General features: G+C 42.2%; 1 protein-coding gene across 1 annotated transcript; it reads right to left on the bottom strand.

Moving 5' to 3' along the window:
• Positions 1-3,852: 3,852 nt before the first annotated feature.
• ARRDC3 (arrestin domain containing 3) lies at positions 3,853-18,141 on the bottom strand. Its single transcript, XM_072860757.1, has 8 exons — positions 17,674-18,141; positions 14,254-14,335; positions 11,578-11,725; positions 10,251-10,353; positions 9,604-9,860; positions 9,013-9,175; positions 8,022-8,176; positions 3,853-6,573 (listed from the first exon to the last, which is right to left on the bottom strand). The coding sequence occupies exons 1-8, from the start codon at positions 17,951-17,953 to the stop codon at positions 6,517-6,519; spliced, it is 1,245 nt and encodes a 414-aa protein (XP_072716858.1). The 5' UTR covers positions 17,954-18,141; the 3' UTR covers positions 3,853-6,516.
• Positions 18,142-18,175: the final 34 nt, after the last annotated feature.

The following is an 18,175-nucleotide window of genomic DNA, read 5'->3' on the forward strand; positions in this document are numbered from 1 at the left end:
TTGAATTAGGAGGGAAAAAAGAGGGGGAAATCAGAAAGAAAAGTAAGCACAGTCTTGTGGTTTGAAAGTTAATTTAAACTACATTGTTCTACTTCTGCACAAGCCAGGTATTGTTTTCTTCATTAGTTTTGTTTGGGAGGATAGCTTTATGTGGTACAACTGATGAATCGCTTTATTGCTTTAGAGGTGCGCAACTCTGTCACAATAAATGGTGTTTGATGCACTAAAAAAATAATGGGCAGCAGTAAAACTGTCTTTCTTGTCTTAGCCTGTTAAAAGATAGGTAAGAGGACCGTTTAGTTTAATTTATGGGAGATAATTAAATAGCTGTAAACCACTGATGCAGGTTTCTCTTTGTTTATACCACATATTTAATACTGAAATAATTTTTTAAATCGGAGATGAAGATGCTATGGTGATCTATCCTCTTAGCAATGCTAACCAGGAAAAATGGGCTGCTTACAGAAGAAATGGACCACTGTTGACAGACTTCAACTGATTTAGGGTAGGCCCCCAAACAAGGGTGTAAATAATAAAAAAATCATTTGTTCATCAGAAGTTATTACCCGGTGAATACCTCTACACCTTTTATAGAGCTACCAAACCACAGAGGGTTTATTAAATTCTGTTTCTTAGCTGATGGGCAACCATAACAGATTTGCCTTGAATGTTGCTTTGACCATCTCTAGGGGGAAGTTTCATTTTGATTTTAGGCAGTCCAGTGACAGCAAGGCCTTGCTTAGATCTGGGCAATTGCATTAATTTTCAGATAAAAATAAATGATATTAGGTTTTTCAATAATTTTCCCCTCCTCCTATGTTTCCTCCGTGGATTCAGCTGAAAACAAAAGCATCCTATCTCCATTGAGAAAGACTGAATGGCATCACACTCATCCGTTCATTTTAGAAACCACATTTATTAAACCAATAAACAGCTAACGGGTCCTGGCCTCCCCATCCCCACGCATTTGGTGGAGAGTTGGTGAGTCAAAGGCATGCTTTAGCCTGGCGAGACTCGAGATGGAAGGCGGGAGTCCCTCGGCAGCGATGCGCGGGAGCGATGGGGACCACTGTGCACTTGGTCGTTCCCTCCAGTGTCCCCAGCTGGAACCCCTGCAGGGAGCCGCTCGTGGCAGATGGAATCTCCTAGAGAGATTTCGTTTTTTCTTGCGTAAGACATCAGACTCTACTGCTGGAACAGCAGAGATTTAACGCATAATGACAGGCTTTGCACTTTGATATTAGTTTCTGGATGTGCTTTTTTTTTTTTTTTTTAAATTAATTGTATATTCCTACTCCCCTAAAAATACATCTCCTAAATGACTCAATTTTTATGTTATATTTAAAGCTCTCACCTTCTCTGTTCTAGGTCATTGTCTTTCATCCAAATACGACAAACGTGTATCATAGCAAGGTGCCTGAAGCAAACTCAAAACGCAGCGTCCTTCTGAACTCTCCATCTGCCCCATGATGAGCTGGATTAGATGAAAGGCACACTGTTCAACTCGGATTTCGTGGCAGCACCTGGCCTCTACTCAGAAGCTACCGCTCTGTCCTAATGTCCAGTAGGTCAGGAGACAGGGAGATCCAGCTCTAAAAATATCATGCTGTAGCTAGGTGGGGGAGTTCCAGGAGTGAATGATTGCTGGGAGAAGAAACGGGTTACTTTTCCCCTATGTCCAGGATATGGCCTGGAGGGCAGCTGGAATATGCCTGACAATGTGCCCTTGCAGGTGGCTTTCACTAAAAAAACAAAATCTAGGCGCTGAAATCCACAGTAACGGCCATGCAGTGCAGCTCCTGGCACCTGCTCAAGTCTCTGTGGACCTCTGAAGGGGGGCTCTACTCAAAATCCACGACACGTTGGGAAGTCTGGACTCTACGTCCCCAGGAGCAGTTGTCCTCCTGCAGCACTAGCCTACTGAAAATCTATGTTGGGCATTTGACTCTCTGTAGAGTTGCCCATAGCCGTGTACCTCGAGTCACAAGAGTTGGTTCAAATCGGCAGCATTCACCTGGGCTAAGATGTTCTCCTGTGGAAAGCCGTTGTTGGCTGGACACCCAGCTTCACGAGACCCCTCTTCAGTTCTGCAGCTGGGCTTCGTGCTGGTGGCCAGGCTGTGGAAAGCTAAGGTGGCTGGTGTTTATGGTGAGTTAGTGGTTCATTTCTGTAAAACACAAAAAGGCTTAAATCTAGAAAGGGGTTAAAAAGCGCTAGATACATGTTTTAGGTAGACAATTGCCCGAAAAGGTGTTGATCAATTTTGCAACATTGCCTTGTGTCTCCCAGAAGCTCAAGTGCTCAAGCATTGTAACTTGCCACCCGTCTGTATATTTTTATGGACAGCTGATGTGGAAGAGCCATTAGGTTTACATCCTGGTGTAGCACAGATTTGTATGTGCGCACAGGTATTTTAATATTCAGAAATATTAAACATTTGCATTAAAAAAATCAGATCTCAAAGAATAAAACTTTGGTAAGTTCCAACTTTGTAATAATGCTAAGCTTAAATTAATTGTTAAGTAGAGGTGCCGGTCTAAAAATGTGAGATTTCAAGAAAATGTTGCACAGAAGTGCTAGAAGCGTCTGTCCCTTCAATGATGCTGATGCTAATTTAAATTCTAACACTGCCACATAGCATTAGAAACTTGGTTACTAAGAAGGGTTGTGCTGGTATTAGGAAAAAAAAGGTCACTCAGCTATGAAGGAGCTCCAAGTAGGTGAGCAAAATGAGAAACAACCTTTTTTATGTTTCTTATTGGTTTGAAACAGAACTTGGGCAAAAATGATTAAGTGTTATTAACAGGGGAAAAAAAAAGACAACCTAAGAAGTCACCTGGATTCTCCCATCATTAACGGTTACAAACTCAAAATTAAGCTGAAACGCTCCGTTTCAGAGAGGCAGGTCCTACTGTTTGCATTACGTAGGGTGTCAGATCAAATGTTTGAGTTGTCCATATCATCAGCTGCACCATTCAACTGAGGGTACAGCACTACGGGAACACAGTGGTCCCCAGTACCCGGGACACCAGCAGAGAGGCACAGGGCATGCCGGCTCCCTGAGCCCCTGGCCGCTCGCCCACTGAACCTTCTCTTAGGTCAAACGACATGTTGATACCGAAGGATGACGACAATCTGTTTTGTCAGAGGTGGAGTTGTGCGTGGTATGCGGAAGCCAGATGCCGCAGCCGTGCCTTGCTGCTGGCACGCTGGGGAGCTTTACGAATACCTCGCAGAGCTCCACCGAGCAGGGCACGGATCACAGCTGGACATGGTCAACATCTGGGTGCACTGGACCTTCCAAGGGAATGGCAAAAGGCACCTTCTCCACCCCACATCACCAAACCACGTTTCCAAGTCTCGGCTGCAAACCAGACCTGCAACGTCATTCCCCTTCCCCAGTTTCCTCCCAGCCCTCCCTGGCCCCCAGCTGTACGTCGTGGAAAAGACCAGACATGTCTGGAACTAGGGTCACCGCAGCTGCAGTGACAAACACAGCGATCCTGGAAAGGCATGCATATCCTGACAGTTACTGGCACTTTCCGATGTAGGAAATTTCCCCTCTGGGACCCAGCCTGAGAGGTCACCGATGTAAATAAAAGGGGCCGAGGGTGCTGAAACCAGACTTTCATGGTGCTCAGTGGTACAGCTCTAGAAAGTTTTTCCCTATCTAGTTTGAGACAGGTTAGTATATGTGTTCCTATGCTTAGTTCCTGTACTGTGTGATCCTTGCGGTTATTATTTTATACATAGACATCTTTTGAAAAAAAATAGTTAGGTCATGCATAAAGAATTGTAAGTTACAGTGAGAACATTTAAAAGCTTTTTTTTTTTTTTTTACAAAAGTTTATTTTCCACAAGGAAGAGCAATAGGAAAAATTAAATTGTTTTCCACATATTGTTTTCTTGAAACAGAGTCTACAAGGACATATTCAGCACCAAAACTAAAAACAAAAAAAGAAAAGTACAAACAGCCATAGAATATAATCTATAAAGCAAACATTTAATATTGCACTTTGTTTCTCTAATGTTTGGATTTTACTTACTTTTTCCTAATTCAGATCAGAATTCTATTATCAAATACTGGGCTACAACTGTGAACCTCATGTTTTGTAACGCTGAGAATTGACCAATACTTGTGGAAGAGTAATGCCTCTGAACAACTAACAACATAATTTCAACTGAAAGTCTTTATTTGATAAGGTTATAGACTTTTTTCACTCTAATCACAAAGGCTGTGATGCCATGTCAATTACTACAATATTGGTCAATCCTGCTTCATATGCAATTTTCCATTATATTGTGGTAAGTACTTTAATGCTATGTATATCAGTAATTGTTCCCTAGTCTGTTAAAGTAACAAAAAAGGAAAAAAAAAGTAAAACCACCAAATGCCCTTTTATGCCAACGATCCCATCAGCTTTTAAAATTGTCTGGTTGGAGAGGGTAGAGGGAAGGGACATTCACAAAATTGGCCTAATGACGTAAGACATCACCCAATTTCCTTCTCATCCAAGATTCTTGCTCAAAGCCCAAGCCTTTTAACTGAATCACTTAAAACGCGACTCATTTATATTTTATCACCCTGTTGTCATTTTTGAAACATGAATTATCATTCATGTTCTCATAAAGGCCACTTATGGAAAAGCCTATTTTGTCGCATTTATGAAGCCTTAAAAACAAGGCAGAGGTTTTTAAGAACGAGCACCATGCAGAAACACCAGCCTCCCCTCTCCTGCTCCCTCCTGAGCTGTTTTATTGCACAAGGAGATGGATTACATCTTGATTTAAGTCATCAACACCAGAGGCATGTCCCTTTGTCAATGGTCTGTGTCACACAATTTCTGAAAAGGAAAGGACTTTTGCTATTAATCTCTAGCATGTAAGTGCTGGTATTGGTGTTAGCACATCTAATGGCTCCATTGCACTCTTCTTCCTTGGGGCACACTCAAGGGCGAGTGCTCTTTCTGTAGAATTTCCTGCATTCTGACTGAATATATGGTGAAATTCACCCTTTTGTTTGTTTTAAAGCTCTTGAGAGTACCACAGAAGATGCAATCATTGAAGCAACTCTAGCTAACTGGTATCTGAGTATGGCTGGTAACACTGATCTTGCCCAGTTTAATTATACTTCTAGTCTTACTATTTTTACAGTATCATAAACCCTGAAGATAATACAAAGTGCACAAACTGAGCTCTTAGCATAGTCCAAGCTTTTCCTGCAGTTTGAAATATACTTTCTACTAGAGACTCATTACATATAGAATTTTTGGTGATTAGGTAACTATATATAAAAATAAATTTATTTCCCTTCCTATCCCTACTACTTCAGATACCAATCTGTCTACAAATCCTAGACAGCATATGACTATTTCCTTTTAAAATTCTTTTGAGGCTGAGCTGGTGCCTAGTGGTGCTGTTTTCACTTGTGCCTTTTTATTTCTTTTTTTTAAAGCTTCACAACTTGAACATCTTTTTTATAACGTAGAAAGATAAATGGGAATGAGGGTGGGTTTTGTAACTTTTGTGTATGTCCCTATTCCAGATCCCCCTCTTGAATAAAGAACAAAAACAAAACACAAACACAAAACAAAAAAAGAAGTAACTCAACAGTGCAACATAACAAAACAAATAGCATTCCAACAGTTTGGCAAGTGATGAGTTCACCTGAGATTAAGTGATTTTTTTAGGCAGTCTGTAACAAAATGCTGCTTTGCGATAATAGTAGAAAGGCAACAAATTCTTAAAAGAAATCAAGAAGGTATACAATCTTGATGAAGTCTATTAGTTTCTTTCTATTAACTCTCCACCCCCCCACCCCAGCCCCACATCTGTTGCTTATCTACTACAGTAGGCTGCAAAACATACAGCAAGAAGGATTGGCTTGAAGGCATTTGATGTTCGTAAAGAAATCCACAATAGGATCCAAGCTGAAGAGGTGATACATGATCAGCCTACTAGGACAATTCTGAGCATGTGCATATGCAGGTAAAGTCCAGGCTACATTAAATTAAAAAAAGAAAAGTCAGTGCATTTGTCAAAGTCTGTTGCTGTTTTTTTTTTTTGTCAAAGCTTTCTTTTGCTCCTTATTGTGCGGACCACAAACAAATAAGAGGGGGGTTAACAACAGTCTGGCATAAATGAGAAAAAGCTGTAGTGACACTGAACCGCACAACATAAGCAATGAGCATGTGCAAATTTCCCAATCATAAGAGGAAGCCATCCCTCTCTTACAATGTGGTTTGAGTGTTTTGACACACATGACTGTAGGTTAGTAAGGCTGCTCCTAGTATGTGCCAGTATTTAAGGGGGGGGGGAAAGCTCAGGTCTTCAAGCATGTGGAGCAGTCCTACATGTTACTGTAGGCTTCAAAGCATGATCACAGGTTGTTTTCATTCACCATACAGGCAAGAGCAAAACCACTTCCTTTGAAAGTGTCTCCACTATGATGCTTTGACCTTCAACATGGCAGGTATGATTCAAAACCCAAGTCAAGTCAGCTTTTTATGGACTCCTTCAACGAGATGGGCAAGATGGTCTGTCATCTGTGGGCTGATCTGGGTTTGGATCAATCTAACCAAAAGAAGAAAAAAATACCAACCCAAGGCATTTTAGAGTCAATTGCTAGAAATAAACCAATCCAAACAAAACCCCAACAAAATTGACAAGTTTAAGACAATCACAGCAATAAATGGCATTCCCAATCCAAAGGTTATTCAAGTAATTGAAAAACCTCTAGTCAATTAGACAAAACTTGGAATGAAAAATTAGTAACTAAGTATAGTGGAAAATTTTACACTACAGGTTGATGGTAGTTTAAGGATAAGCACAAAGAACTGATAAAAGAGTTGGAAAAAGTCTGCTTTAGTAGCACAAATCTTTTCAATTATCTACTGTACACTAAAAAGACAACTTGACTCATCACTAAAAATGTAACTTAAATATTTAATTGATTTCAGAAGACGTGTTGGTTCAAAAGATACAAAGTTATCAATAAAGAGTCATTCTACTTTTAATTGACAAGTAATTAATCCTCAAACACCCCATAAAACATCTTAGAAGTTCATGTGTGCCACACCTTACCTTCTTCCTTTCTGGAAAAGGAAGAAGGGGAACAACCTGCTAACTCTGGTCTCCAAAACTGGGTAGTAAGAATAGTTTAAGTGTACAGTATATAGTTTAGACATTCTTATCAGTTAATTTTATACAACCATTTTTGAGGACAAAATAGGCTTCTTTCTAAATCTTTAAGTACCTAAAATGGAAAGGACTTAAGAGTTGTATTCTAGGGGTAAGCTATAGAAGAGTCCTCAGAATTCTCCAGCACACAAAAGACCATGCTCTTCTCTGTCCATTCAATAACAGATTCGTGTTTCAAGAGGAGAAAAGAAAAATCAATAGTGGGTGAATTCAGACAAGATCTAGCCAAAGGACACTTTTATTTTTGTCCTAATCCCCTGCTTTTTCCTGAAAGATATGAACATGGAAAGTTTTGAGGTTATGTCACAGTTATTGAGGGGCTTTTAGGAAACTAAAAATGCAGCCAGAAATGTTGAAGAACTGTGTATTTACAGAAGCCTAAGTCAGAAAGAATACCTTTGTAACTTCTCTACATGGAACTTCTGAAAGCACTACACATACAGAACCAAAAATGCACAGCGTACTTTTAGAAAGAAGTAGAGCTGAGGAAGATTAACATGCTGTGCATGTATAGACCCAAAATGGTGATGTTAACCAATGCAATGTATTATATACATAATGCAAGGTTTTAATGAAGTTGTCAAGAGGGTACACAACAATTTGGAAAATTTCTACAAAGCATTAGAATTGTGAAGAATCCTGAACACTCTTGATGTAATTCACCTGCACTTTGCTAAAACGACTTCACCTTATCACCTGTTCATCATTTTAATGATTTATCCTGATTTTAGTAAGGAGAAACAACTTCCTACATTTACTCCACAAGAGCAGAACTCAGAAAAACAGTGAATTAATCATCATATTCTGTCTCAGGTACCTACCTCTGAATAGAGGGGTGGAGGCAGAAAACGGAACTCCTGGATGTATGCAAACAATGGTCCTGGAAGCGCTCTCTCAAAGTCTTCACAAGCACCTATGGGTGCAAGGCTGGACTGTCTCTGTTCCTCCGTAACCACTTCTGCATAGCTAGGAGGTGCTGCAGGGAAAAGGCACACGCAGTTCGAACAAGTTCTTACGCATGTCAAAATATACAACATTAATATTAAACTTTTATCATTGTAAAATGCACCAACAGGTAGGTAAATTGCTTCAGTGACTTTTAACAGTTGTTGAACATGGATGGGGGTAGGCTGGGGGAGTAGGCTGTTTTGTTTTCTTTTAAGATTATGCTGAAATCCAAGAGCAGACTGACCAATGTTTATTGTGGCTTAATTAACACCTTAAAATTTAAAGCATACTCAAAAGACTGGATTTCTGTACCAGTAGGAATGATAGAACATTGCATTCCTCTGGACTCCACAAATCCGAGTCTGGGATTTGTACATAAAAAAGGGATGTTTATTAGATATGTGAAAACAGAGGGAAGGAGATACAGAGTTTCTCCTTTGACAAGAGAGATTTCCCACTGAAATGAATTACACTATCTTTTCACACAGCCTTGTCTACTAAGGCTGGTGAAGGACACCATAAACTGCTATTATGACCAGTTACAATGCCTTACAACCAAGGATGCAAGTGGGATGCTGGAGGCAGAATGAATTCTGCACAGGTACAATGGCATCCTGTGCTTTCACTTGTGCCAGCTTCCAAGCAGCTGGATTTCACTGCTTGTCCTTGAGAGAGGAAGGCGGGGAGGGAACTCTGTTCTTCTACAGAGGACATGCAGGTGGCAAGGAAACATCCACAAGGGAGTTCCTGTGGCCTTTATTATGAAGGATGTAATTTGTGTCTGTTTGCATGACAGCAATAAATAAAGCAGACAAAAATCAAAACAGACTAGCAAATTGACTGGGATTTGTACTGTCAAGTTACCTTCTGGTCTTTCAGGCAGTGTCAGACCAAGCCAATTCATGTTCATGCTACACTGGCTGCTCACACTTGATGTTCTGCTACCAAATGGGTGTAGAGGAATGGTACCAATGACCAGTGGTAAGTTAAGGAATAAATCCATGGCGCCTGGAATATCAACATATACCTGAAGAACAACAGAAGAGGTGTGTGATTAAAATGTAGGATCGTATGAGCATTTCATCATTATTCAACTAAGTTCTCTGTCCATGGAAACTTCCATGAGGAACTTAAGTTTCTTTTGTCTGTTTTAGGGCCAATGCCCCTATGGAGACAAAAAGCCCCACCCCGAGTCAAATGCAGCTCAGGATTCTTAACACAAGCCCTCACATGGAAATGTTACCTACTCATAACACATTTGCTTAGCTTGCACACCACAACTGTTTTAAGAACATGCATGATTTAAACTGAATTTATTTACAGAACTCCTGTCAGTGCACTAATATTAGGACATGTATTTCTTTTGTAGCTAGTTAGCACAGAATGCTTTGTTAGCAATTTGCAAGGAATGATGGATTCTACTCATGCTCAAGCGAAACAAATCATGCAACATACCATCAGTGAATACTCCACACGGATTATACTACAGTCAAGGATTGAAGGGGAAACGGGTGGAATCTTCAACTGTTTGCCATTCCAGGTTTCTGTTTTGCCAGATGACAAGGATTCCCCACGCAGGTTGGCAACAAGCTGTTTGACTTCCTTCATTTTCCCTTTGGCATAAAATGCCTGCGTTTGGTAAATGGCTGCCTTTGGCACCACCACACGGGAAGAGCAGTTCTCAATCTCAGCAAAGATCTGAATTGATTCACCTGAAAACAAAACAGAATTTCATGTTCTCTTTATATTTACAAGGCAGCTCAAGCAAATTGCCACATTCTGTGTTTGTTATAATGCACCGGACACTGCTAGCAATGCTCTACCATGAAAAACATCCACTGATGCTAATAGGAATAGGATCACCATGAGCTAATCTAAAAGAGAAATGCACAGGTCTAATAGAAGCACATGTCCTCTGACAATCTGGAGACACAGCTAGCATCAGTTAACAAAATTAGTAAGAAAATATTGAGAAGATTGCTGAATGCGGACTGAGGTGGTAAGAACAGTTTAAATATTTCATTTATATAAAGGCAGTAAGTACAAACTGTCATTTTAAAAGGGAAGGAAAAACATTTCCTATAATTACTTCTGTTACATACCTGGGGTGTAGCCCTTCCTTTCAATTTTGGCACTTAAGGATATTGGGCCTGAGGTACAAAACCAACAACAGAGAGTCTTTTCTTTTGTGCCTGCTTGGGGTGACTGCAAAAAAAGAACAACATTGTCCATTTAATTAAGAGCCTCGTGAATCTCTTAATCTGTTTTAATCAACACAAAAAATGATTTTCATAATGTACTTATGTATTTTGATAAGCATAGCTAGTTTTATTTAAAGGAAAAAAAACTCAAGCAATTTAAACGGCACTATGCAGATGATTCTAATTCCATTACTCATTAACACTGCTTTTTCTGCTGCACTTCATACTACAGTCACACTGAAAACAGTTTTTATACGTAAATACCGTGTAACTTAAGAAAAGGCTTTACAGCCTACATATCCCAACATATTGTTGGCAGAGCTTTTCACTTATCACTAAACTAGAACATCTTTCCAGTACATGTATTGCAGAAACAATAACTAAGCTAAAATACTGTAACCTTGACTCCTGCTATTTCCTCTGTTTCAGAATGCTCTCATTTCACCTATATTAAACAGACTTTGTTATTTTACACAGTATCAGGATTTAGGACTTGATCCAAAGCCCATTAAAGTCAAATACGAGTCCTTTGATTTTAATGGAATTTGTGCAAGGCCAACGTCCCTTTGCAGGTCTGATTTTTCACCCATACACACCAGAAACCTATTTCAATGGACTTTAAGTTTTTTTCCCCCCTCCATAGATTAGAACTTGAGGAAGAGGAGGAAAAAAAAAAAGAAAAGGAATTTTAGGCCAGATTGAAATCCTCATTGAAAGCAGTTGTGATACTGAAATTATTTTAGTGAAATGACATTTCAGAAAAAGACTATACAGAATTATGATAATTTCTCCCCATTGGTAGAAAACTATCCATATGGAAATTATCAATTATGCACGCCAGTACATTTTTTACTTTGCATTTTTAAGTTAGCAGTCTCTCACTGTAATATTCTTTTAAGTTTCATTGTTCCTTCCACAGATTATTCAAAATCAACAAGGAACAGTTCACAAAACTTTCCTTCTTAGTGACATTTTACAATTTAGTATTATCAATTTAAATTGACAAAGCCATTTTACATATCTTAAATATGAAGCAACTCCAAGTACCAGAAAATGTAACTTTCAAAATACCAGTAAAGAGTTGCTGAACTGATGTAATACAGAAGATCAGCTAATTAAAACTAGCGAATAAATATTAGGTAAAATTAGATGTGGATATTGTCTCACTTAGTATACTTCATTATTTTTATGCCAGAAACAAAGAATGAGTAATTCTGTCAATTCTTACCAGTAATGAAGGAGTGTTGATATCTATATGTTCAAAGACTGTAAATTCCTTCTTTAATTTTACTGGTAGAAACCAAGGCCTATGCAATTCGGCTTTCACCCAATAGCGCACACTGCCATGTCTGCCTTCGAATGAGGTAGCAAGTGGTCTGTGCAGGACACAAAGGTCAAAATTGAGTAAAGTCTTTCTGTCTAATAATGGTACAATTGATCAGATCAGGGATTAGTATGTAGAACTGCATTTTTAATGCATTGTAGTATTTAATGCAGCATAACTTATTTGCAAAGTTTCTATATCTCAGAAAAATTCAAGATTAAAGATGGGAGAAAAAATCATCTCCAATTCATCCTACTACAGTTTTGCATAGATTTTAAGAATCAATTAAAGAATTGTACTAGAAAATGCCAGGAGAGCACACATTTCCTTTAAACTTAAGAGGCCACTTTCACATCTAGAGTAAAGCATGCCCTTTTAAGGCCACATTAAGACAACCAACTTAAAATGAGCATCAGTATCAACCAATTACTGTCCTGGATATCATATTTTGTAAATCATTGTCTATTGTTTACTTGGCTGGTATCTCAGTGTCAAGTTAATTTTAGTTGTAACTCAGGACTTTTATAGTTTGTTTTGCCTTAAGCAGAGTAAATATTTCAATTTAGAGTTCTGAAGAGACAGGCCATTTTGAGTACCTTCTAGTTCTCCTCTACCCTGATGAGACCAGCTTAAAACATTTATATTGTATATGGATGTACATATACAAGCATATATACACATAAAATCATCAAGCCTATTCTGCTCTGAACTTTTGACAGATGTAAGAAGTCCTTTTTGGGAGCTGGAGAAAAAACAATGTAAAAACCATCTCCAAACCTTTCAGCACCACTTTTTTTCCCTGTAACATCATAAAATGGAAGACAAAAGATCTTCATATTCTAGTTCTCTCCAATTAACAGTAGTTTTCCATCACTTTTTTCCTTATTTTTATGCAAGTGAATTTTTTTCTATTATACTATGTTTTGAATACATTGTCATATATAAATTAAACAAAAATTATTTGTAAAGCTTCTGTATCTTTCCAAGGGAATAATACTAGCCACACTAGTACTTAGAATGATTCTTTCAGTTACAGCTTTGACTTCTCTATTTGCACATCTGAAGTGTTTACTTCTTTCCCCAATAATCCAAATGAAAGGATTTTCTAATTGATCTTCAACGTTTCATCCTGCCCCATATCCTTTACGGCAAAAATCAGTAAGGCCAGTGTGTCTTCTTTCTTTCCACTGTTGCTCTGTAGTTTAAGTAAATTTTGGAAGTATTGTATGGAGACAAAACAACAAATAAGTAGGCAGTGTCAAACTTCAGGCTTTTAATACCAGCCTTTGTTTTTTCAGTATTATCAACAGCTGGTTTCACAGTTATTCCTTCAGGTCACTTAAAAAGAACCTGTGTTTTGACCAATGCTTGTGATATTTTGCTGGTTATCTGCTTCACTTCAAGCTAAGCATTTCATGTTCATGTATGTGTTGCTTTTTCTTATTTAAATGCCCCTTCCAACTCAAGGGATGATCAGTATTACCCTGATTTCTTTTTGTAGTTGAGATTTTCACAGAATGCTAAATTGTCTTTAAAAATCTCCATGTATACAGGTCTTCTCCACTGTTCCAGTAAGATCTACTGTAAAGTCCTGGGCTGTTCACTTTGAAACTGACCTGTAAAAGTGTTTATCATCTGCAGGTTCTGCTAAAACCAGCACCTCTAATAAACAGATGGTTTATTAGCTTTAATATTAGGTACTGAGCTATTTCACATAACACACTGCCAAAGTTTTTCAACCTTAACGACTTCGCTGTTTGCCTTTTACAGCAAAAGGCTCCTTTTTCCATCCATGTCGAGACTCCATCTGTTCCTGTGTATTTAATTTTATTGTAACTTGTATTTTTAGCTAATTTGCATATCGATAACTCCTCTATGTATAAATCTTCCATTCACAATGTCTACATTACACATTTCAGGGTTGGGGGAACAATCTTTACCTTAACACTTCTGCTCTCACGCACTCTAGCTTCACCTTTACTTTGAGACAAACAGGATTAGGTACAGGAATTTTTCTTGCTTCATTCGCCCGTCCTTCTGCTTATTTCCATCCAGGCTTTCTCCATAAAGGCCAGCCTGGGTACATACATCCTAGTCAAACGAGAACAACTTCCTCTTTTGTTCAAACATAGTTAAACTTGCCACATCTGTTCCAGAATGAGCCCAAACAATTCATCTGTGATCTTATCTCTAGTTCTGCTGGTCTGCATAGCTCCAGTAAACTGCTGGTTGGGTTAGAAGGTATCTCAGCCACTCTGCAGTACTCCAGTGATGGTTCAAATTCCTCTCCCTTCTCTTGGGAAGGGGTAAAATATTGAAAGACCTAGTAAGTCAGCAAGACTTGGTCAAAAGAAAGTGAGCAACTGGGCAGCAATGAGCTCCTGTTTTGTGGAAATTCAAAAAAAAAGGAAGCATGTATCAATTTAAAAGCAACCTCTTCAGTTTAATGAGATTATGTCCTCTGCTGCATGTCGGAGCACAATTCCTACTACCATTGAAAAGGTTTCCCCTCCACCCACAGCAGGAGTTTTGGTCAGGGGGGTGGGCAGCAGGGCCCGGGGACTGCGTGTGGGCACTTACGTCTGTGGAAGCTCGAAGCTGAATGCATATTCGTGCCTTCCCGAATGGATGGTGTGAAGGCCTTCTTCTGAATTGTCATCATCTAGGAGGGGAAAAAAAAACCAAGATGCTATTCCACCTGCACACGTTACACATTACATGGGCTTTTCTTCCAGAATAAAAGGAATGTACACACTCATTACAGCACTTAAGAACGTGGTATCCCAGAAACAAGGATCTCTAGTTCATTTGTATTAACTGCTGGATGCAGGGACACATCTTACCTACAGAAGGGTAGGCAAGATTGCCAGGTTCACCTGACAGAAAAGCAGAGGTTAATTTGCTTTGATTTATAACCCCGCCTCTAAAGACTGACACAGTTGCAATTGCTGCCATTTCAAGGCTTGCCTGCAAGATCTGTAATGGCAATCATGCTTTCCACTGTGATTCCTAGTTAAAATGAAATAGAAATGGCTCTTTAACAGCATTAAGCGATCTGCGCAAAGTCCGCAGTGCAAGATTAAACTTAGTAATTCGGCTTCCTTTTATCTCCTGCCTGGCAACAATGTCCAGAAGTTAGTCACCAAAAAAAAGTGAGAGAAAAAAAAGAAGAGTCTACAAGCACCACCTGGAAAGTACCAGGCAAATTCGGGGCACAGAAAGCGGCAAGCTGCTCGATTAACACTGTCTAGAGCTAAACTTTTTATTTTTTGGTAGGTTAACTTGATCTTGCTTGGGACAGCAAAGACCCAGGGATTTGCTGGTTCCACCAAGAAAGCTGACCTTTGTTTATGGTCATGATTTCTTGTATGCCTTTGAATGCTGCAACAAATTCGCAGTTTATTCGGACGTAATTACCATAAAACCAGAAAAACGCTGACTCCACCAAAACAGAAAGTTGAGAGAAAAATAACTGAGCATCTCGCACATAAAAAGGTCTGGAATAATAAAAGGGGATATAGTGAGACAATGCGAAAGGCAACCGCTTATATTTAATGGCCTGAAGCATTAATGGAGGCACACAGGAAGATTTTAAGTTCCCATTGTCCTACAGAAACACCGATGCTCCCCTTCCTGTAGTGCAGCGCAAACGCCGACTGTCTTAAAAAAAAGAAAAATAAAACGGCAAAAAAAAGCCCCCACCAGCAAGCTATCGACACGAATGCACCTTCAGCACGCAGCGTCACGAAATAAATTGTCAGGAAAATGCACCCAAAGGGCGAGACAATGTGTATCAGCGTGAGGGTGGTTTTTAAAAAAAATTTTTTTTTTTTTTGAGGCAGGGGAAGCGTTGCTTTTGGTCGTGGCTCTATTTCCCAGCAGGGCGATCTCCTCCTCACAGACAAGTTCCCGTCCTGCCTCCCCCCTTTCTGCCAGCTCAGCAGTCCCGCCGAGCCGGGCGGCCGCGGCGGAGCTGTGGTAAACAAGTGCTGAGCTGTCAATCAGGGGCCAGGCTGGAGCAGGAGCCGACCGGCCTAAACCGGTGCGAGCGGATCCCCAGCCAGCCGCTCATATACATACGGTATACGTTACACCCGCCGCATTCGCTCAGCAGCTCCGCTCCCCGCCGGCCGAGGGAGGGAGAGAGGGAGGGAGGGCGGGGCGCCGGCCGCTCCTCGCCTTCCGCTCTCCGCGCCCCGCCGAGATCCCTCCGGGGAGGTGACCGGGGGGGGCGATGGGGACGTGACTGGCCGCAGGCCGTCCCGCCGCCCGCCCTCAGAGAGGGGCTTCCCTCCCTGCCAGCTCCGCAGGGGATCGCCCCCTCTCCCCGGGGGCTGCCGGCGCCCGCCGGCTGCGGGCAGGGCAACCTGCTCCCTCACCCCCGCGGCCAGCGCCCTCCAATCAGCGGCTGGCATCGCCTTAGCAACAGGCCAACAAACCGCGGCCGGCCAATCAGGGGGCGGGCGGGGGGCGCGGCCTGGGCCGCCAGCTCGGGGGAGAGGCGCCCGGGGCGGTCATTGAAACTCGGCCGCGGGCGCCGGCAGCGGCTCCGCGGGCAGCGGGGCGCGCCCCGTCCCCGTCCCCTCTTCCTCAGGCTCCCCACCCGCGGGCATGCCCCTCCGCGCCACGGGAGGCTCGTCCGTGTCTGCACGCTTCTGTCACCCGCGACCCGGAGGTGCGTGAAGTTTCGCTCGGGCGAGTGATCTCTTAAGGCGGCGGCGTAAAGGAGGGTGTGAGGCACAAGTCACCTCGTCAGCGAGCTGTGTACGAGGTGTTAATTAAAAAAAGAAAAAAATAACAAAAAACCCCTCTGCGACAGCGTTGATTTCAGAAACGCTTGGTAATGGGCTCGGTGCCGCCTGCGGCCGGAGTTCTTCCAGAATTAACATTTTTTTCGAAGGAAGGGGAAATATTCAATCCCTGCAGTAAATATGCTGCATATTTAAAAAAAACCCCACCACCAGGCAAGCAGCACCAAAATTACATAACCGGTTCTGAACATTATTTTCTTGTGCTAGGGAATTAAGTCATCGCCACCACCTGACGCGTGCGGCCAATCTGCGCGGAGCAGGCGGCGCACCCCCCCCCCCCCCCCCCGGACCGGTCCCAAACAGGATTGAACCGCTTCGAACAAAGGCTGCAAACTTCGGAAAAAACAACCCCCCCCGGCCCCGGCGCTCCCGCCTGCCCGCCAAGGGGTTTGCCAGCCGGGGGGGGGTACGACCCCGCGGCGTGGGGACACCCCCCCCCCCGCAGTCCACGCAAGGGGGGAGCAGGAGGTCCTCGCCTCCCCAGTTTTCGGAGGGATGCTGCCGTTACGCAACCCCCCGTGCCCCCCATCAGGGCTTTTTGGGCAGATCTTTACATCGGGGTGTCCCCCCCCCAGGGGTGGAGCGAGGGGAATTAAAGCGATTTACCAGGAGGGGGTAAAAAAAGGGGGGGGGAATTACACGTGGGGTTATGATAGCATATGTCAAAATGAGCGAGGGGGAATCCTTTTATCCGGCAATAACGAGCCATCCTTAAAAATAAAAATTAAAAAAATAATCACATTATCAGCCCGAAAAGCAGAACCCCGATGTGTCAAAAAATGTTGGTTTTACGCTTTCACGGTTATTTCGCGATTTGATAGGATGCTGCCCATAAGAGTCGTTCGCTGCCTTTCTGGCTTCGGTTTTACAGCTGTTTTCCCCACGGAGGGGCAAATCCTGATAGTATTACTAGGGGGAAAAAAAGGGATAGCGCCTGTATAAGATAAGGAATTACTAAATGGCTGTGCTGAAGGGCAGGCAGCCCGGCGCTGCCCTGCTTGCAGGCACTTTGCAGATGCAGCTCCTGCAGCTTCAAGTCACCCCCGCGACACGACCCCCGGCGTGCCCTGCTCCCCACCGACGCTGGGCTGCATCCGCTAAAAAAAAAAATACAAAGGTATAAATCGAGACGATGCAAAAACGCGTCCTCTCCCCGAAAAAAATATACGTTATGAAGGGAAAGGCTTACCTCTCTCGTGGCCGATCAGGATGTCCTTATGGTTGAAATACTCTACTTCTTCAGTGTAGTTCTGTGTGTAGGCAGTGTTGGATCCAGCGTTCCTCGACTCAGTCCAACGCACTTTCGCGTGTCCCCTCGCGTGAATTTTAAGAGATTTCACTCTGATTTCCCCAGTTACTTCTAAATTGACCCTTCCTGAGACTGTGTCCCCGCTGGAGTAGACGGGGACATTGCTGTCATTCAGACAGTCAAAGCTTATTGTCAAACTCTTCACCTTCCCCAGCACCATGTTTTTATAGCAAAGTGTAGAAAAATATACTGTAAGGAGGAGAGAAAAAAAAACAAACAAACAAAAAAAACCCCAAACCCCCTCAGGCGACGGGCGATGGTGGCAGCGCGTAGCCTACAGCCCGCTCATGGGGACGGCGGGGAGCCCCGGCCCCGGCGCGGCGGGGCCGCTGGTACCGGCCTGCGCTCTCCCCACAAAGGCGCTGCCGCGGCACCCGCCGTC

Source organism: Ciconia boyciana, chromosome 4 (assembly GCF_034638445.1).
Source record: "Ciconia boyciana chromosome 4, ASM3463844v1, whole genome shotgun sequence".
NCBI lineage: Eukaryota > Metazoa > Chordata > Aves > Ciconiiformes > Ciconiidae > Ciconia > Ciconia boyciana.